The 17,976-nt window shown below is 41.8% G+C and overlaps 1 protein-coding gene and 1 non-coding gene across 2 annotated transcripts; one reads left to right on the forward strand and one right to left on the reverse strand.

The window, feature by feature from the left end:
* Positions 1-8,817: 8,817 nt before the first annotated feature.
* Positions 8,818-8,899, reverse strand: trnal-uag (transfer RNA leucine (anticodon UAG)). Its single transcript has one exon. It is a non-coding gene; the product is annotated as a tRNA-Leu (tRNA).
* Positions 8,900-9,237: 338 nt separating this feature from the next.
* On the forward strand, positions 9,238-16,376 carry LOC144213340 (uncharacterized). Its single transcript, XM_077741752.1, has 2 exons — positions 9,238-9,678; positions 12,621-16,376. The coding sequence occupies exons 1-2, from the start codon at positions 9,543-9,545 to the stop codon at positions 15,146-15,148; spliced, it is 2,664 nt and encodes an 887-aa protein (XP_077597878.1). The 5' UTR covers positions 9,238-9,542; the 3' UTR covers positions 15,149-16,376.
* The last annotated feature ends 1,600 nt before the right edge of the window (positions 16,377-17,976 follow it).

The following is a 17,976-nucleotide window of genomic DNA, read 5'->3' on the forward strand; positions in this document are numbered from 1 at the left end:
GAAATAAAAGAATAACGGTTATAAAGTCGACGTAGACGGATAAATAGGATAATAACGTTATTAAAAATATAATAAATTGGTTGGGACGTCCCTAAAAATCCTAAAGAAATATATTAATAGAGTAACATTTGACCATTGTTTGGAAAAAGTTCAAAAAATCTTCAAACAAAAGAAAAGTTGCAAAAATGGGTTTAACAAACAGCAAAGAACTCTCAACTAACATGAAGTTTATGCTGAAGCATTTTCCAGGATAATTGCACATATATGAAAGAGTGGAGGAAGAATAAAGACAAAGGGTGGGGGGAGAAAAGGGCAAAGCACATGTGAAGAAAAAATGGCTGAGCCAAGGACAAAGGAAAAATGGCGGCCAAATGGAGTGAAAAAAGCCTTCTTTCCCTAACCCATCCCAAAACTCGCCAGCATGACAGGTCTGATGGATGCCAGGCCTGCTAAATGACAGTGCCCCCCTACTATCCCCCCTCTCGTACCAGGCACGGGGGGGGGGGGGGGGGGGGGGGTCCCTCCTGGAATGCCAGACAAGATGTCTCAGGTTACCTCGCATCAACAATAGCAGAGGCAGATAAGAATTTAGAAGCAGAGGAGACAGAAATGGCATACATCCAAATTATTAATGATATCAAACGAAAAGAAAGCAATGCAGAAATGGCATTGATCCAAATTATTAGGTAAAGTTTAGATAAAATAATTAATTTAGGAAAGGCATGATTTCTCTGGGATTATGTGAGCATCATAGATCATTCAGTGCACGGAATGATGTATCTCGTTCGCCTATCAGCAGATGAGATATGCTTTAGCGCAAGTCATATTAATGACTATTAGAATATAACGGATTGCATAGGCATCAAACAATTGATGGCAACCAAATGCCATTAACCTCGTTCTTTTGAGAACGATTAGTGCTGATAGGACAGCAAAAGGTGGTTAGCTGCCAATAAGCCCTTTTCAGGGATGGCGCTCTCCACTAGTGATAAAAAAAATGCAGACCACTGATGTCTGATTATGAATGCGTGTGAGCGTGAATGGTTGTTTGTCTTTTTGTGTTTTTGTGTTTTGATTGGCCATCCACCAAGATATAATTGATCCCTTAGATATCAAGGTGGAAAAGGATTTAGCAAATTGGAATCAATTTCTGAAACTGCCAATAAGCCCTTTTCAGGGATGGCAGCGAAGGATTGGAAATTTGAAATCAATTTCTGAAAACGCCAATAAGCTTTTTTGGATGGCGATGAAAAATCAAGGAAAATAGTTTAGTCCAAAGAAATTTTTTGATGATAATGCATTGGATTGGAGGAACTAATCTGCAATGCGAAATTTTGAAGCACTGAGAAAAACAAAAACAGTGCATCATATGAAATTCCAAAGTACCATTGATGTATAGGGATAATGGCATCCAAATTGTGTTAACAGATTAATTGACTGAATTGACAAAATGTTCCATATTTCGTTACCATACCAAACGCCATTATTCACTACACGATTGGAGCTGAAGGATGACTCTAATCTGGCTATCTGTATAAAAGAAAAACTTTAAAGAAACGCACTAATTTTGAGTTAGCAGAAGAAGACTGTGTTTTTCAACAGGAAACATGGAGAAGACGCACGAGCAACCCAAAATGAGAACGTCCGTACAACTCTTGCTGACCAAACAGCAGACATGAAAATAGCTGAAAGGAGGATGCAGATACACCATGCACTGTAAGGAGGTTCTCTCAGTTGAAACGTTTGAGGAGACAGGTAAGATAAGCTTATTGACGCGATCAGACGTAATGGAAAGCATCCAATATTGATTGGAAAGATTATTGCTCGATGTCAGGAGTGGCTGGATTGCCTTTCCTGGCATGACGTCACGATAATTATCAGCTGTCACTAATTACGTGATTAGATTATTTTTGGTATTTAAGCATTATGATTTTCTGTGGACGCCGTCGGATCGTTCTGGTTTCGTCCTGGTTTCGTTTCCTGTTTTTCCTCTTAGTCATTGCCGTTTCCATTGACGCCACGCCGCATGTTCATTTCGTTTGTCACGAGAGATCAAGCTAAGTTGTTTGTTATGTTACCACGTTTATTAAATCAACCTACAAGAGCTACAGATCTGCCTCACCTTTCCATTACTTCGGCGACTCTGCATCTGGGTTCAACTTCCCCTCCGATCGCGTCGCACTACGCGGCGCGATCATAACACTCGAGGAGCAATGCCATAAACCATAAGGAACTTTTATATTGGTTTTATTGTCTCCACAAAAAGTGAAAGCGTTTCAATTGAGAACAAACCTTCTTACAGATTTTTAAAAGTAAACAATTAGAGAGAAAAAGAGATTACAATGGATAGATATGTAACTAAATTTTAATTTTATGCCAGGCTATTGGAAAATGTTGATCAAGAAAATTTTAAAAGGAGATGATTGGCAAACTCCAAAGACAATGGAATGTTACATTTGATAAAAAAGACTACTAGTTTGGGATATTTTGAATTTCAAATAATTGAGTTTAATATGCAACGCAATACACATTGTTAATTGAATTGGGACTTGATTAGTATGCGATTTATAAGTAATAAATTTTAATTGCCCTAAGGAAAATTATGCTAGAAAATATTAACCCTGATAAACAGGGGGTGGTTACAGTTTAGTGCAGGCATGTCCAAAGTCCGGCCCGCGGGCCAAATAAGGCCCGAGGACAAATTTTGACCGGCCCACGGCCTCTATCATGAAATCAATAATACACGGCCCGCCAGCACTGTTGACCACAGTATAAAATAAATGTGTACAAAAAGCTATTTTTCACTTCACCAGAAGATGGCAGTAGCCCTGTGGCCGCACTCTGGCCGCCGTGACCCTTGCGTCATTGTTTCAGCCCAGCCCATTTCTAACATGTAAACAAAAAAAGGAAAGTTGACCGGGAATTAAAGGCAATTAAAGAACTTGCCACTGCAGCGGAACGGAGCAGTCACTGGCTGTGGCTGAAACGTAAGGATGCAACATGGGCTGCCAATTGATCGCGTGGTTCCACCTTGCGCCACACACCCGGGGCTGATCATCCTGTGGTGGGCCAACCTCTGCAGAGGGTGTCTTGTTATCAGTGGCCGAAACACCCAATGACGTGTGGGGCAAACAACTGATGATGTGGCGTGCAGGTGGCACCACGTGATCCTAGCCAAATCCCACCCCATGTAAGACGATATCTCCAATCTCTGTCAATTGATGTGCTGAATATTAGGGATATTTAACACCTAGTCCTATAAAGAAGTCTGATGTCTGGTGTCAAAACCAGTGACCGCTGCGAAAGGGCAGCTGACAACCTGGGAAAGACCTGGTGACGGCCTGAAGAGACTGCTGGCAGGAGGGAATAGACCCCAACGGGGCTGGCATGGGTTAGCTACCCTTGCTGGCAGGAGCCTTTCACTACACAGTGTCTTGGATCCACCCAATTATCGCTTCGAAAAGTTCTAAAGGAAAAACACCCCTGGAGTCTGCGAGAGCGGGGGCGGAAGATGACTCATCAACGGACCACACGGTATCGAACCTTGCAACGGAAACGACAACGAATCAAATGTTCAGCACAACAGTTGACGGAGTAACAGCACTGGCAGGACACAAGCTACAAAGCTGCATCTGTGGCTGGGAAAAGGTTACATCAGAGAAGGGTCTCAAGATCCACCAGGGCAGGAAAAAGTGCCTGAAAGAGCTTAGCGAGGGGCCTCGCATTGACCACTACTTCCTCATAGGTAGGACAAATAAGTCGAGTGAAGCCCAGTGGCGGGACACTCACCACAGTTCACAGGGTATCAGAACCCCAGACGAAGCTCAACCAAGCACGGATCCACCAACGGACATGAGCCCAGAGCCCATCCAGCCACAGATGGCAATAGAGAGGAAGATGAACGGACGGAAGCCTCAAATCTTGTGGCCTAAATCCTGCCAGAAAAAGGAGTGGGAAACCACCGACACAGACCTTGTCCATCTTCTTGAAGGCCTGAAAGGGAGCGTGGACAAGAAGCTGGACAAAATTGGAGAGTTCATCTACAACTATGGATCGGAGAGATTTGGGGTGAAGAGTAAGAATCCTAGGACACAGAAGGAACCAGCAGCTCATCTCAAGTCCAGGAGACAAAAAGAGATTGAAAGACTTGTGAAAGAAAGAAGGTCCCTGAGAAAACAGTGGAAGAGGGCCACAGAAGTGGAAAGGAAAGGACTTGAGGCACTACAGGGCGACATCAAGCAGCGTCTTGCAACACTGCGAAGAGCAGAATGCTTGAGAAAACAACACAAGAAGAAGGAACGAACGAGGACTGCCTTCTACAGAGATCCCCACAAGTTCGTCAAAGACCTCTTTGTCAAGGAGAAAACTGGGACCCTCAAAGCACCCGTAGGGGAACTAGAGGAGCACCTGAGGAAGACCTACTCCGACAATCAGAGGCATGTGCCAGCCAGCATTCCGGATGACATGCCACCAATCCATCCACCAGAGCACCAGATGGAAACAAGGCCCCCAACATGGAGCGAAGTTGAGAGCACAGTAAAGCGGGCAAGAACTGCCTCAGCCCCTGGACCCAACGGCGTTCCATATCGTTTCTATAAGAACACGCCGGGCGTGCTGAAGTACCTCTGGAGGCTGATGAGAGTGGTATGGGAAAAAGGAATTATACCGAAGGCATGGCGACGAGCGGGAGGGATCCTGATTCCCAAAGAGAAGAATTCCTCAACCATCGATCAGTTCCGACAGATCTGTCTTCTGAATGTGGAAGGAAAGATATTCTTCAGTGTTGTGGCCCAGAGGCTCTCAGCATTCCTGCAGAGGAACAACCTTGTCGACACCTCAGTGCAGAAGGCAGGGATAAGTGGATTCTCAGGATGTCTGGAACACACAAGTGTCATCTGGCACCAGGTGCAGACGGCCAAGAAGGAGAAGAAGGACCTGCATGTGGTATTCTTGGACCTTGCCAATGCATTCGGCTCAGTGCCTCATGAGGTTTTGTGGACAGCGTTCAACTTCTTCCAAGTCCCCGAGTGCATCACAGGTCTGGTCAGAGCCTATTTCCAAGACCTCCAGTTCTGCGTTGCAACACAGACTAGTACAACTGCCTGGCAGCATCTCGAGATTGGCATAATGGCGGGCTGCACCATATCCCCACTGGCGTTTACCATGGCAATGGAGCTTATTATCCGAGCATCCCGACGGGTGGTTGGAGGGGAACGGTTGAAGAGCGGACTGCGTCTTCCTCCAATCAGAGCGTACATGGATGACATGACGACAATAACAACAACAAGCGCATGCACCAAACGCCTGCTGGATAAACTCCAGGGAAACATCAAATGGGCACCAATGGAGATAAAACCCAGCAAATCCCGCAGTATCTCCATTGTCAAAGGCAAGCTCACCAATGAGAGGTTCCATGTCAACAACGAGCCAATACCAACCATTCTGGAGAAGCCTGTCAAAAGTCTTGGCCGCTGGTACAGCGCAGAGCTCAAAGATTCGAAGCAGTTGGAGCAACTCAAGCAAGATACCATCAATGGCCTCAAGCAGATCAACAGCACCGCTCTGCCTGGAAAGCTGAAACTGTGGTGCTTTCAGTTCGGGCTGCTGCCTCGTCTCATGTGGCCAATTTCCATCTATGAGGTCACTATATCCCACGCCAATCGGCTGGAGAGACTGGTGAATTCGCAGGTGAGGAAGTGGCTTGGACTGCCGAGATGCCTGAGCAGCATTGGCTTGTTTGGCAATGGAGTTCTCTCCCTATCAATCTCAGGCCTGACGGAGGAGTACAAATGTGCCAAGTCAAGACTGGAGATGACTCTCAATGAATCCCGGGATCCATTCGTCAGAGGTGCCGCTCCAACCCTAGCAACGGGGAGGAAATGGAGGCCATCTGCAGCAGTTGCGGGGGCAAAGACCGCCCCCCGACACCGGGATATAGTGGGTCATGTCCAACATGGCAGAGGTGGCCTTGGGTTGGAGACAGCAACACCCACCTGGCAAAGGGCTGTCCCAGCTGAACGGCGGCACATGGTGGTGGAGGAAGTGCGCCACCAGGAGGAAGCAGCCAGATGTGCCACAGCGGTCTCCCAGGCTCAGCAAGGCCGCTGGATGAAGTGGGAAGGTGTGGAGAGGAGGAAAATCACGTGGGGCGATCAGTGGAGCATGGAGGCCAATAGACTAAGCTTCATCATTGGAGCCACATATGATGTCCTGCCCTCTCCAACCAATCTACATGTCTGGTATGGAGAGGACCCAGCCTGCCTCCAGTGTGCAGCCCCGGCAACCCTCAAACACATCTTGGTGGGTTGCAAGACCAGCCTAACGCAGGGAAGATACTCCTGGCGCCACAACCAGGTGTTGAAGTGCCTGGCTGCTGAACTCGAGAGCAGGAGGGTAACCACCAATGCCTTGCCTCTCCAGACTACAGTCCCACAGAAAACAACATTTGTTCGGGAAGGGGAGAAGAGAGGAACCAAGACATCTCCTCCGGATCCAGGCCCACTGAACGCTGCCCGGGACTGGGAAATGCGGGTGGACCTCACCCAGAGACTCACCTTCCCACCAGAAATTGCAACAACCAACCTGCGCCCCGATCTGGTCCTCTGGTCCAAATCCTGCCGGCGTGTCTTCATTGTTGAGCTCACTGCCGGATCCGGCCCGTCTGGTGGTTTGGTACGGCCCGGGGAAGAAAGCTGCATTGTATTAAAAAAAAAGAATTTTCTTTAAAATCTGTAGTTCTTGTATTATCCGCTAGGGGCGCAGTGTTTTAGTATATGCAGACAACATGAATTGACATTTATTTATGTTCTTATATTATTCTCTTGTTCATAATGTAAAAGGAAAATTATTCTAATAAACATTTTGATAATGTACTCATTGGGGCACATTGAACTTCATCTGTTATAGATTTATCTTTAAAAAATAGTATTTCTTTACGGCAAGTGATAGGTTCACCAATAGGCATTCACAAATGCACACATAAATAAAATAAGCATCTGAGTCATAACCGGTGTCATGCAAGAGAGAATCGATTCTAACTCGTCTCTGTCCCAGATCATTCTGTCGAATCGATGCCTCTCTTGCTTATTTATTACATAAGATTTATAACATGCTGTGGGATAGACTAAGCCAACTGGCTTAATAATTGTTTGTTTATGTCGAACCAGGTGGCCAAACTGGTATTACAATTGTTTGTTAAGATCGTAGAATGTAAGATAGACAAGCCAAACTGGTTTTACTATTGCTTAAGATCGTGGAATAGGCTAACAAGCTGGCCTTGCAATTGTTTGCTTGTATTGTGCGATGTGGCCAACTCGCTTAGTAATTGTTTTTTTCGAATTGCGTGATGTAAGATAGGCTGCAGCATTTTGTGTGAGCTATAAAAAATATTGTGTTTGAATACCACTTAGCCCTGCAAATGTCTAACCATATCAGCCTAAACTTTTATACATAAACTGGTCCCCGCACATGGCCTGTTAACTCAGTTGGTCAGTGTGTGGTGCTGATAATGCCAAAGTCGTGGGTTCAACCCCCAAATGGGCCATGACTATTTTGATGTTTCCTCAGTTTCTGTGATTTGGTAATTTCTCTCCTCCACAAGGAAGGAGATGCCACTCTAAATTAGAATCATCTCAGTGAGGGAATACTAGCTAGGTTCATTCCCACCACATTTCTGCTCTTCCAAAATTGTTTTGAAATTAAATTTGTCTTCATACTCAAGCGGGCAGAACAGTGTTTCTCAACTTTGCTTAGCCTCCAATGAGGAAGCCTGTAGAAAATCACAATATGGTTATCTTAATAGTCGTCACAAGTGCAAAAATCTCCAACTAAAAATGTAAAAACTTTTAAATTCGAATTAACAAAATGCAGCACCAGAGTTGTTTATCTGTCTGGTAAGGTGACTGAGCTACCTTGCTAATGCTAGTGGGCTAACATTTTGAACCTTAGCTTTTCATGATAATTGCTAGCAAGCACGAACATGAGATGAGAGACAATTGGTATATGTTCTATCAATATTACAACACATCACAAAATATTTATAGTTGAGGATTGTGGTCACATTTTTCACTCATTCATGGATATCTTTTTAACTATACGCAAAAATCTAAGATAACCACGAATGACATAGAACCCTTCTTTAGAGAGCAATTACTTGTCCAAGATGCTAAACAAAAAGTGCATAAGCTGATGACAACAATTTTTTTTTCAAAATTGAATGTAATTTTTTTACAAATGGAAGTATCTAAAACCATAAAGAGGTAATTAAATCTTAAATGGCCATCCATAATGATTTATCACATTTCCTTCTCTGCTGCCCTAAGAAATATCTGAATCACAGGCTGATGTTAATTATATTTTGTCCACAAATAATTGTAATTTCTATTAAATAATTCCACATTGTCTGTTAGCTTCCTTTCATTTATATTCCCCCTGGTTGCACTTCTTCCAGATGTGTGTTTTCATATTGAAGCATTTAACCCACGTGTCAAAGTGACGGTCCGGGGGCCAAATCTGGCCCGCCGCATCATTATGTGTGGCCCAGGAAAATAGTAAAAACTACCCTCATAAGATATTGCAAGGCTGGCGAACAAGACACACAGAACCACATATATGCGAAAAGGAGTCCCATAAAAAAATAATTATGATTAACGCAAAGCTTGATGCACCGTCAGGGGCACAGTGGTGTGCAAACACGATACTCCTATTAGTGTGTTTGGGACTCAGCACCCTCACCAATGGTTTCACATTTTGTCTTCCTGGTTAGTGAAGAGCCATAAGCACTAAGAACAAAATTAACATGTACAGTGAATGAATCACTGGCAGTGGTGGGATTTGGACCCACGCCTCCTGAGAGACTGGAGCCTAAATCCAGCGCCTTGGACCGCTCGGCCACACTACCTTCAATGATAAGGAGTGGGAGATTGGGCATCAGTAAATTGTAAATGAACCTTAAATACCCTTATATTTAAATATTGAAATGTGTTATTTGTTACTTGCAATACGATCAAACACAATGTATCATTTAAAGCAAATGTCCTTAAAATTACCTAACTTTTTCTCAAAATGTAGCTTTTCGATTTAGTGTCACGGCTAGCTACACTCGAAATGGACTTCAAACTGCTCTCTTCACGCTGTGGCATTAGGAGAACAAATTTAACATTATCTCCCCCTCTGTTTAAAATCTGAATTGAGAACCTGGCGTGAGGTACTGAGACAGTAGAGGGCGATAATGCTACAGTACGTTGGCTGCCTACAACCGCAAAACCTAAAGAGGAAGCAGGGGTGCGGTGTTCATTTCTGCATGGCTAGGATTTTAACTTTTTGTTTGTGCGCCTCTTGTTCCTCCTCAATTTGATTGAACTTAAATGAAACTAAACCTCGACAACATATTCAACATCGATTAGTTTGTGGAATCGGAGGCCAGTCCATTTTTCTTTAATCCGTTTTGGGAGTCGTACTTTAGCCTAGCCTAGCTGGCAGCTAACAAAGGAACACGTCGTCTGCATCAGTACGTCGTCAAGCGAAGGCAAAAAGTGTGAAAAATGCCCGCGAGAACGCCGCCGGTTGCTGCAAAGTTTCAGATGGAACTTAATAGCGTGCAAGAGGATCTCTCATGTCATCAACATTCTATTGTTAGCAAAATGATGCAAGTTAAAGTTGTTCTACACAAACTCGAAGGTACGTTCACTTTAGAGACATTATTGGATAATAGACCAATATATACTTTATGTTACACAATTAATATTTCATAATGAAATATTTAACGGGGTGGGCAATGTTGTTTCTGATCGTGACTTTATTGAATGAATCGAAGCATGACAGCGCTTAGCATTATTAGTAGAACTAAGAACGTGCTACAATGATAAACCACTAGATGTCGCCAGCTGCTCAATATTCATGCCTTTAATCTGCAACATCTTCCTTTAGATTACTGTTCTCATACCTGTCAATTTGTACGTTTTATACGTATGTTATACGTTTTCTTACCATTTCAAATCATGTACGCCGTACATCGACTTTTGTACGGGGAAATACAAAAAAAAAATCGCCAATATTTATGACAACCCATCTCAACGAGACCGTTTTGGCTAAAATCTAGATAGTTTCGTAGGCTGGTAGCCAACGACGCTACTGTCATCGATCGTTACTATTGTCACGGTATACCAGCAAAAATTATCCTCAATTGTATGTATTTTTTTAGAGATGCGTACGGCAATATCGGTAAAGGATGACATGCACATGCGTAGATATACATAGAGTAAATATCATGGAAGCAAGCATGAAGGAGCCACATAGTAAGAAACAAGTTACCGCGCGTAAACATACGTCGTACGGTGTTTGTACAGTTTTTGGGGGGTTTGTACGGGGAATAATAATCATTTATAAGGGCAGTTAACGGCAGAGGTTGACAGGTATGTGTTCTGTAACTTTAAAGTAACCTTGTATTCAGATAAAACATTGCTGCCCACCATGATGTATTGTTCTGAACATGAAATATTCTTGTACAGTGGTACCTCAACCTACGACATGCTCGTGGTACGATGAAAATTTAGATCGAATAGTCCGCCCGCGATATGATCAAAATGTCGAGATGCGATCAAGCCAGGTGGCTATGACATGAGAGGCTGTTTACCATTGTAGCGCAGTCTTTTTTGGAACAACACACAGGAAGTCTTCCACAAGATGGGGAACTTTTGCAACCTGTGACCGAGGTAGAGAATATGCAGAGTCACTCTTCCAAGCTTATCCACACAGTTCCTCAGAAGTGTGGAGCTGAAGACAAGAGTAGGAGAGTAGAACTCCTCGACTCCGTTTCTGGCCTGGTAATTATGAAGCCCATGATGGAATGATTGGTCAGAGGTGTTGCTTCTTCTCCCGCCACTTTTGTCCTGCGCCGAATATCCACCGGTATTGAAGTGTTGCTCCTTTTGCTGTGTATTGTAACAGCTAGTCCCATGTGAATGAGAGCGTAGGCATGGCTGAATGGTTCCAAAAAATAAGTAGCAGAAAGAAGCCAGGCTAACATAACAAGGAAAGTTGTAAAAACATTAAAGTAAAAAGGAATGTATTACGAAATATTAAAATGTCATGAAAAAAGATAGAAGGGCTGTAAAACCTGAAAGACATGAGTGGGCAGAGGTACCTCCACCGGCAGCCGGTGTGAAAGGCGCCATCTTGGAAAAAAATAAAGATGAACTAAACAACGAGAGCAGCGATCAAACAATGATCTCAAAGTTGCGGCCCGAAGGCCAAGCCTGGCCCACTACCACTCCGTGGTGCGGCCTGCGAAAGTAGTTCTACATTTAATGCTAAAATTCAAATGCAGCTTATAAATAAATAGAATATAAACTATCCTTAGAGATATTCACTGCATCAATCCGCACAGACATTGAGGTATGGTCCTCTAAGGCAAAAGCGCTTCACGTCTTAGAACTACCCGTACCATCAGAGGAGGGGATCGACACCACCTTCGAAGGCAAGAAGGCGGAATACTTGAATCTGTCAGCCAAGTGCCAGAAAATTGTCTGGAAATGCACCATCTAACCCAGACATGGGCAAACTAAGGCCCGCGGGCCACATACGGCCCGTTAGGCTTTTTAATCCGGCCCGCCGACGTTGTCCAAATAATGTTGTTTTTTTGTTGTTTTTTTCCCAAGATGGCACATCATGTGGAAGCCAGTGGGAGTAGCTCGGTCCACTCTTATTTGTTTAGCGTGTTTTACAGCCCCTCTATCTTTTTTAAAATTAATACCTTCCTTTTTATTTTACTTTGTACTTTCTACTTTTTACTTTAATGATGAGTGATGAGTATGGTAGTCGTTTTTTTCAGTTTATGTTTCATATGTACTGTTAATGGATGCAGTTTTTTATATGCATTGTATCTTGTGCTGACCCATCTGTCAAATCTTTAAAGTCAATGTGGCCCCCGGGCTGAAAAGTTTGCCCACCCCTGATCTAACCAGTCGAGATTTGCTGCTGAGGCTACGTTGGGCTTCTCCCACTGTTTTTGATCCCTTCATTCATTCATTTTCTGATATGCTAAATCTTGTTATGGGGGTGCATGAGCCTATCCCGGCTGCCTTCAGGCCAGAGGCGAGGAACACCTTGAATCGGTGGCCAGCCAATCGCAGAGCATGAGGAGAAAAACAACCATTCACGCTCACACTCGTACCTAAGGGAAATTAAGTGTCCAATCAGACTTTACCTTTATTCCAATCTCATTAATCCTCCAAATAATAACAGACCTGCTACTTAATAAAAGTTAATGCTTTTTTTAAATGTCTCCCCTTTGGTGAAAGCATTTTTATTAAATTAAAATCTAAAACATAAAAGAGAATGTTTACAATGAAAGGGCTCCAAAAAAGATTTGACTAATTTTAAGGAGATACATCACCAGTGAAGAAACTTTTCTGACTAATAGTGCCTTACTTTGAAAAATGCACCCATAAACTGTTTTCAACTCGTGTTGCTGTTGAAGAAAATAATACAGTAGTAAGTACAGCATTGAGACAAAATGAATGTATGGCGCCCTCTTCCGTTTGGTTTCATTTCTGGGAACAAGAAATTCAGGCATTTTATAATTAGAAAATAGTTAATCAATTATGTTTGTGTCCTTGCAGGTTTCGGAAATGATCTTAGTGCTGATGGGCAAGAGTCTGTTGACCTTGAAGGGAAAGTTGAGCTCCCCCAAATCAAAGAGGAGAAGCTACAGTTCTCTCAGCAACAAATGGGAGACGAGCAACTTTCAATCAAAAGGGAGGAAGATGATTTCACCTGTTCACTTGGTGAGTTACTGAAGAAGAAAGATGTTCTGGGTGTTGCCAGTGGAGGGGCGGAGCCTGCAAACACCAAAACAGGGCCCCCAATTAAAGAGGAGGAGCCAGAGTTCCCTCTAAAACAAATAGAAGAGCAACTTCCAATCAAAAAGGAGGAAGATCATTTCACCTGGTCACCAGGTGAGTCCGTGAAAAGGGATTATCTGGGCTTGGCCAGTGAAGGGGCGGAGCCTGCAAACGCCTCAGCATGGCCCCAAATTAAAGAGAAGCCAGAGTTCCCTCAACAGTGCAAAGGAGAAGACCAATCTCCAATCAAAAACGAATGTGTCAAATGTTCAACTGGTGAGCCTTTCAAGAGTGAAGATGATCTGGGCGTGGCCAATAGAGGGGTGGAGCTTCTGAACGGCTGCTCAACACAAGGATGGCGAGCAGAAAATGTAATTTCTCCTTTATCAGATGGCAACAAGTTGCTTGATGATGATGATGATGATGAAGATGTTATGAAAAATCCCAGCGGTGACAAACTCTGCAAATGCTTTCAGTGTGGGAAAACCTTTGGGAAAAAGTCTTCCTTGAAAATACACACAAGAACCCACACGGGTGTAAAAACATTTTCATGTTCAGTTTGTGGTCAAAGATTCACACAGGTGGGACACTTAAATAGTCATGCAAGAACCCACACGGGTGAAAAACCATTTTCATGTTCAGTTTGTGGTCAAAGATTCACAGTGAAGGCAACATTAATTAGCCATGCAAGAACACACACAGGTGAAAAACCATTTTCGTGTTCAGTTTGTGGTCAACGATTCACACAGAAGGGAAGCTTAGATATTCATGCAAGATTACACACTGGTGAAAAAACATTTTTATGCTCAGTTTGTGGTCAAAGATTCACACGGAAGGAATACTTAATTTGTCATGCAAGAACCCACACTGGTGAAAAACCATTTTCATGTTCAGTTTGCAGTAAAGCCTTTTCTACAAAAGAAAGCTTAAAAAGGCACACAAGAACCCACACAGGTGAAAAAACATTTTCATGTTCAGTTTGTAGTCAAAGATTCACAGAGAAGGAAAGCTTAAAAAGACACATCAGAACCCACACTGGTGAAAAACCATTTTCATGTTCAGTTTGTGGTCAAAGATTCACAGTGAAGGCAAGCTTAAAAAAACACGTAATAACCCACACTGGTGAAAAAACATTTTCGTGTTCAGTTTGTGGTGAAAGATTCACACAGAAGGGAAACTTAATTAGCCATGCAAGTACACACACAGGTGAAAAACCATTTTCATGTTCAGCTTGTGGTCAAAGATTCACAGTGAAGGCAAGCTTAAAAAACCACACAAGAACCCACACTGGTGAAAAACCATTTTCGTGTTCAGTTTGTGGTGAAAGATTCACACAGAAGGGAAGCTTAAATAGACACGTAATAACCCACACTGGTGAAAAAACATTTTTGTGTTCAGTTTGCAGTAAAGCCTTTTCTACAAAAGGAAACTTAAAAAGGCACACAAGAACCCACACAGGTGAAAAAACATTTTCATGTTCAGTTTGTAGTCAAAGATTCACAGAGAAGGCAAGATTAATTAGCCATGCAAGAACACACACAGGTGAAAAACCATTTTCATGCTCAGTTTGTGGTCAACGATTCACACAAAAGGGAAGCTTAGATTTTCATGCAAGATCACACACTGGTGAAAAAACATTTTCGTGTTCTGTTTGTGGTCAGAGATTTGCACGGAAGGATAAATTAGAAGGACACACAAGAACCCACACTGGTGAAAAACCATTTTTATGTTCAGTTTGCAATAAAGCCTTTTCTACAAAAGAAAACTTAAAAAACCACACAAGAACCCACACAGGTGAAATAACATTTTCATGTTCAGTTTGTAGTCAAAGATTCACAGAGAAGGGAAGCTTAAAAAGACACACAAGAACCCACACTGGTGAAAAACCATATTCATGTTCAGATTGTGGTCAAAGATTCACAGTGAAGGGAACCTTAATTAGTCATGCAAGAACCCACACTGGTGAAAAACCATTTTCGTGTTCAGTTTGTGGTAAAAGATTCACAGTGAAGGGAAGCCTAATTACCCATGCAAGAACACACACAGGTGAAAAACCATTTTCATGTTCAGATTGTGGTCAAAGATTCACAGTGAAGGCAAGCTTAAAAAACCACACAAGAACCCACACTGGTGAAAAACCATTTTCGTGTTCAGTTTGTGGTGAAAGATTCACACAGAAGGGAATTTTAAATAGACATGTAATAACCCACACTGGTGAAAAAACATTTTTGTGTTCAGTTTGCAGTAAAGCCTTTTCTACTAAAGAAAACTTAAAACGGCACACAAGAACCCACACAGGTAAATAAACATTTTCATGTTCTGTTTGTCGTCAAAGATTCACAGAGAAGAAAAGCTTAAAAAAAACACATAATTACCCACACTGGTGAAAAAACATTTTCATGTTCAGTTTGTGGTCAAGGATTCACACAGAAGGGAAGCTTAAAAAGGCACGTAGTAACCCACACTGGTGAAAAAACATTTTCGTGTTCACCAACATTTTCACATAAGGGAACCTAAAAGAAGTCTCAACAACCCACACAGGAGAAAAGCACCTTTTTGCTCAATTTGTGGCAGGAATATCTTAAAAACATAATTGCCCACATCGGTCAGAAACCCGTTTCCTGCTCAGCTTCTTGCCGGAGATTTAGTTGTAAGGATTGACTTAAAAGATGCAAAGTGTTGTGACAAGCAATAGCCAAGGACGGCTTAGCTTGTTTTATCAAATTCTGCATGAAAGATCATTGTAATCAAAGTATAATTGTATTTTGCATTCTGAAAATGTTTTTTTTAATTCAAATACAGTAATAAATTAAGCTATGAGCTTACAGCGGGATCGAGCTAGTATGTCAATTTACTCATATCTCAAGTCAATGCTTCCCATGGAAATTAACAAAATACAAATCTATCGGTTTCCTTCCGAGAGAAAAAAAAACAATGTTACAACGGTAAAAAAAAATCTTAATTGTTCAAAATTTCCACCGACTCACAATCTGGAACCATTTGGTGTGCTCATATCTCAAATATTTCATATCTCAAGGCAAAAATTTGCTCAGAATTTTTCTCGTATCTCAAATTTTATCATATGTTGGAACGCTTGTGTGTCAAGGTATTACTGTATAAGCAAATTGAGTGTTGTTGAAGATTTTATTTACTCTACAATTCTATCCGAATTAGTAGAGCCTAAATTAGGAAATTAGAAAGTAAATAATCAATAATGCGATGTAAATAACATGGAAAATATTTCTTCACAGTAAAAGACATGCCTAAGAAATTTGAAATTTTTTATTTGCTAGGAAATCCAATGAAAAGTTGAGTGATATTCAAACATACATTTTAATGAAAATAATTTATATATTGAATCTAGGATCTAAGAAACATTAGAAAAATATGTTGTGTGAAAGACTATGAATTTGCTCAAAACAAATAAGTGGTACAATGTACTTTTGTCATATTAAAAGATGAATCATGTTTTTAAACTGATTTAACGTGTAATCTTTTTGGTAGTTCCAATAAAGCTCTCTTTTTGATGAAAAATACTTTTTTGGTCTTTTTGATGACAAAATCAGCTTTCCAAATTCAAAGGTGACAATAAAAAAGAAACGTTATTTGCTAAGATTTAAAACTAAGAGTAAAATGAATACATTCATTTTAACAATTTGACAAAATAATACGGTAACTTCGATATTCCAAATTCAAAGTAACACTTGGAAGGGGGATAGTTTTCTTCTGCCCAAAAAACCTGACTGTTAGTAGCAAAGCATGGTTTTGATTCAATGGGTGGCAGCGAATTGTTTTGATTCAATGACCTCTGGGTTATGGCCCAAGCATGTTTCCCTTGCACTACTCTGCTTCTTCTCACTTCAGGTTTCACAAGCGGACTCAAAACTAATCAACCAAATCAATCGGACAGATATCAAAGGTGCCAGCCAAAGTATTTCTAAAGGTAATGCGATGCAGGCAAAATTGTTATAAAATGGAGAGAAAAAAACAAGCATAGGACATTTAAATCAAACATAATTGTCCATAATTTAAATACTGCATTTTTGCAATCTAGTGAAAAAGTACAGCATAATGGGAAAGCATTGGACCTAAGATCTAAAGTTGCCTGATTTAACCGTGGGCTTCAGCACTCCCTTGGCCTGTATCTAATCAGCTAATAATCTATTTGAGTTCAGTTTACTGGGGACCCTAGAGTCAATATACAGTTCATGTTAATTTTTATTGACCTACTGAAGCGCAAGTATCTTTGGTGAGAGAGCATTTGACTGAAGATCTAAAGGTCCCTGGTTCAACCTTAGGCTTTGGCAGTCTGTTGGATTATATCAAACCAACCAAAATCAGCCACAACTCAATTTGTGATCAATTGACCTGTAATCAGTGTGTAAATATGCAGCCTAGGTTGTTTTTTGTTCACCTACGTGAGTTAAAGTAACTCAGATGGGACAGTACTAGCCTGAAGATCTATAGCAGGGGTGGCCAAGTCCGGTTCTCGAGAGCCCTTATCCGGTCTGTTTTCTATAACTTCCTCCACCAACAGACCTGAATCAAATAATCTGGATCCATATTAAGCTTCTGGATATCTTGCTGATGAGTTGATCATTTGATTCACATGTGGTAGAGGAGGGTATATGGTGAACAGACTGGATAGGGGCTCTTGAAGACCGGGCTTTGCCACCTCCGATCTACAGGTCCCAGAATAAACCCCACAATTTGGCAGTTCATTGGACTGTAAACTCAACTAAAATCACGATCGCGAGTTCTCCTCAGACCAATTGAAGAAGCTTTCTGATAGGTCTGAAAATACAACTTCAGGAGCAGGTTAAGAACGAGTGAGATCAATTTTAATAGGAAATAGGTTTATTACCGGACTGCAGGATGGATGGAGAATGCTCCGACAGCTGTGAACCTCTCACAGCCTGCCTTCCTCGCAATTCTCTCTGAATGAACAGAGCTTAGTCTTTATATAGGAACTATAGGGTAATACTTCTTAGACAGTGATGTAGGACAGAGCTTATGTAAACAAAATGCTGGGCTAATATGGTTCGACATTAGCAGGTTTAAGTTGTATGCAAACATGATATTTTTATATCTCACACAAACTTCCGCAGCCTATCTTATATTGTGCGTTTCGAAC

The sequence above is a fragment of the Stigmatopora nigra genome, chromosome 20, assembly GCF_051989575.1.
Source record: "Stigmatopora nigra isolate UIUO_SnigA chromosome 20, RoL_Snig_1.1, whole genome shotgun sequence".
NCBI classification, from domain to species: domain Eukaryota; kingdom Metazoa; phylum Chordata; class Actinopteri; order Syngnathiformes; family Syngnathidae; genus Stigmatopora; species Stigmatopora nigra.

Bases quoted from the DNA above. Each gene is read 5' to 3' on its own strand.
- LOC144213340 (XM_077741752.1), top strand. From the start codon at position 9,543: ATGCCCGCGAGAACGCCGCCGGTTGCTGCAAAGTTTCAGATGGAACTT. The intron at 9,679-12,620 runs GTACGTTCACTT...GTGTCCTTGCAG, and splicing joins TGTTCTACACAAACTCGAAG to GTTTCGGAAATGATCTTAGT.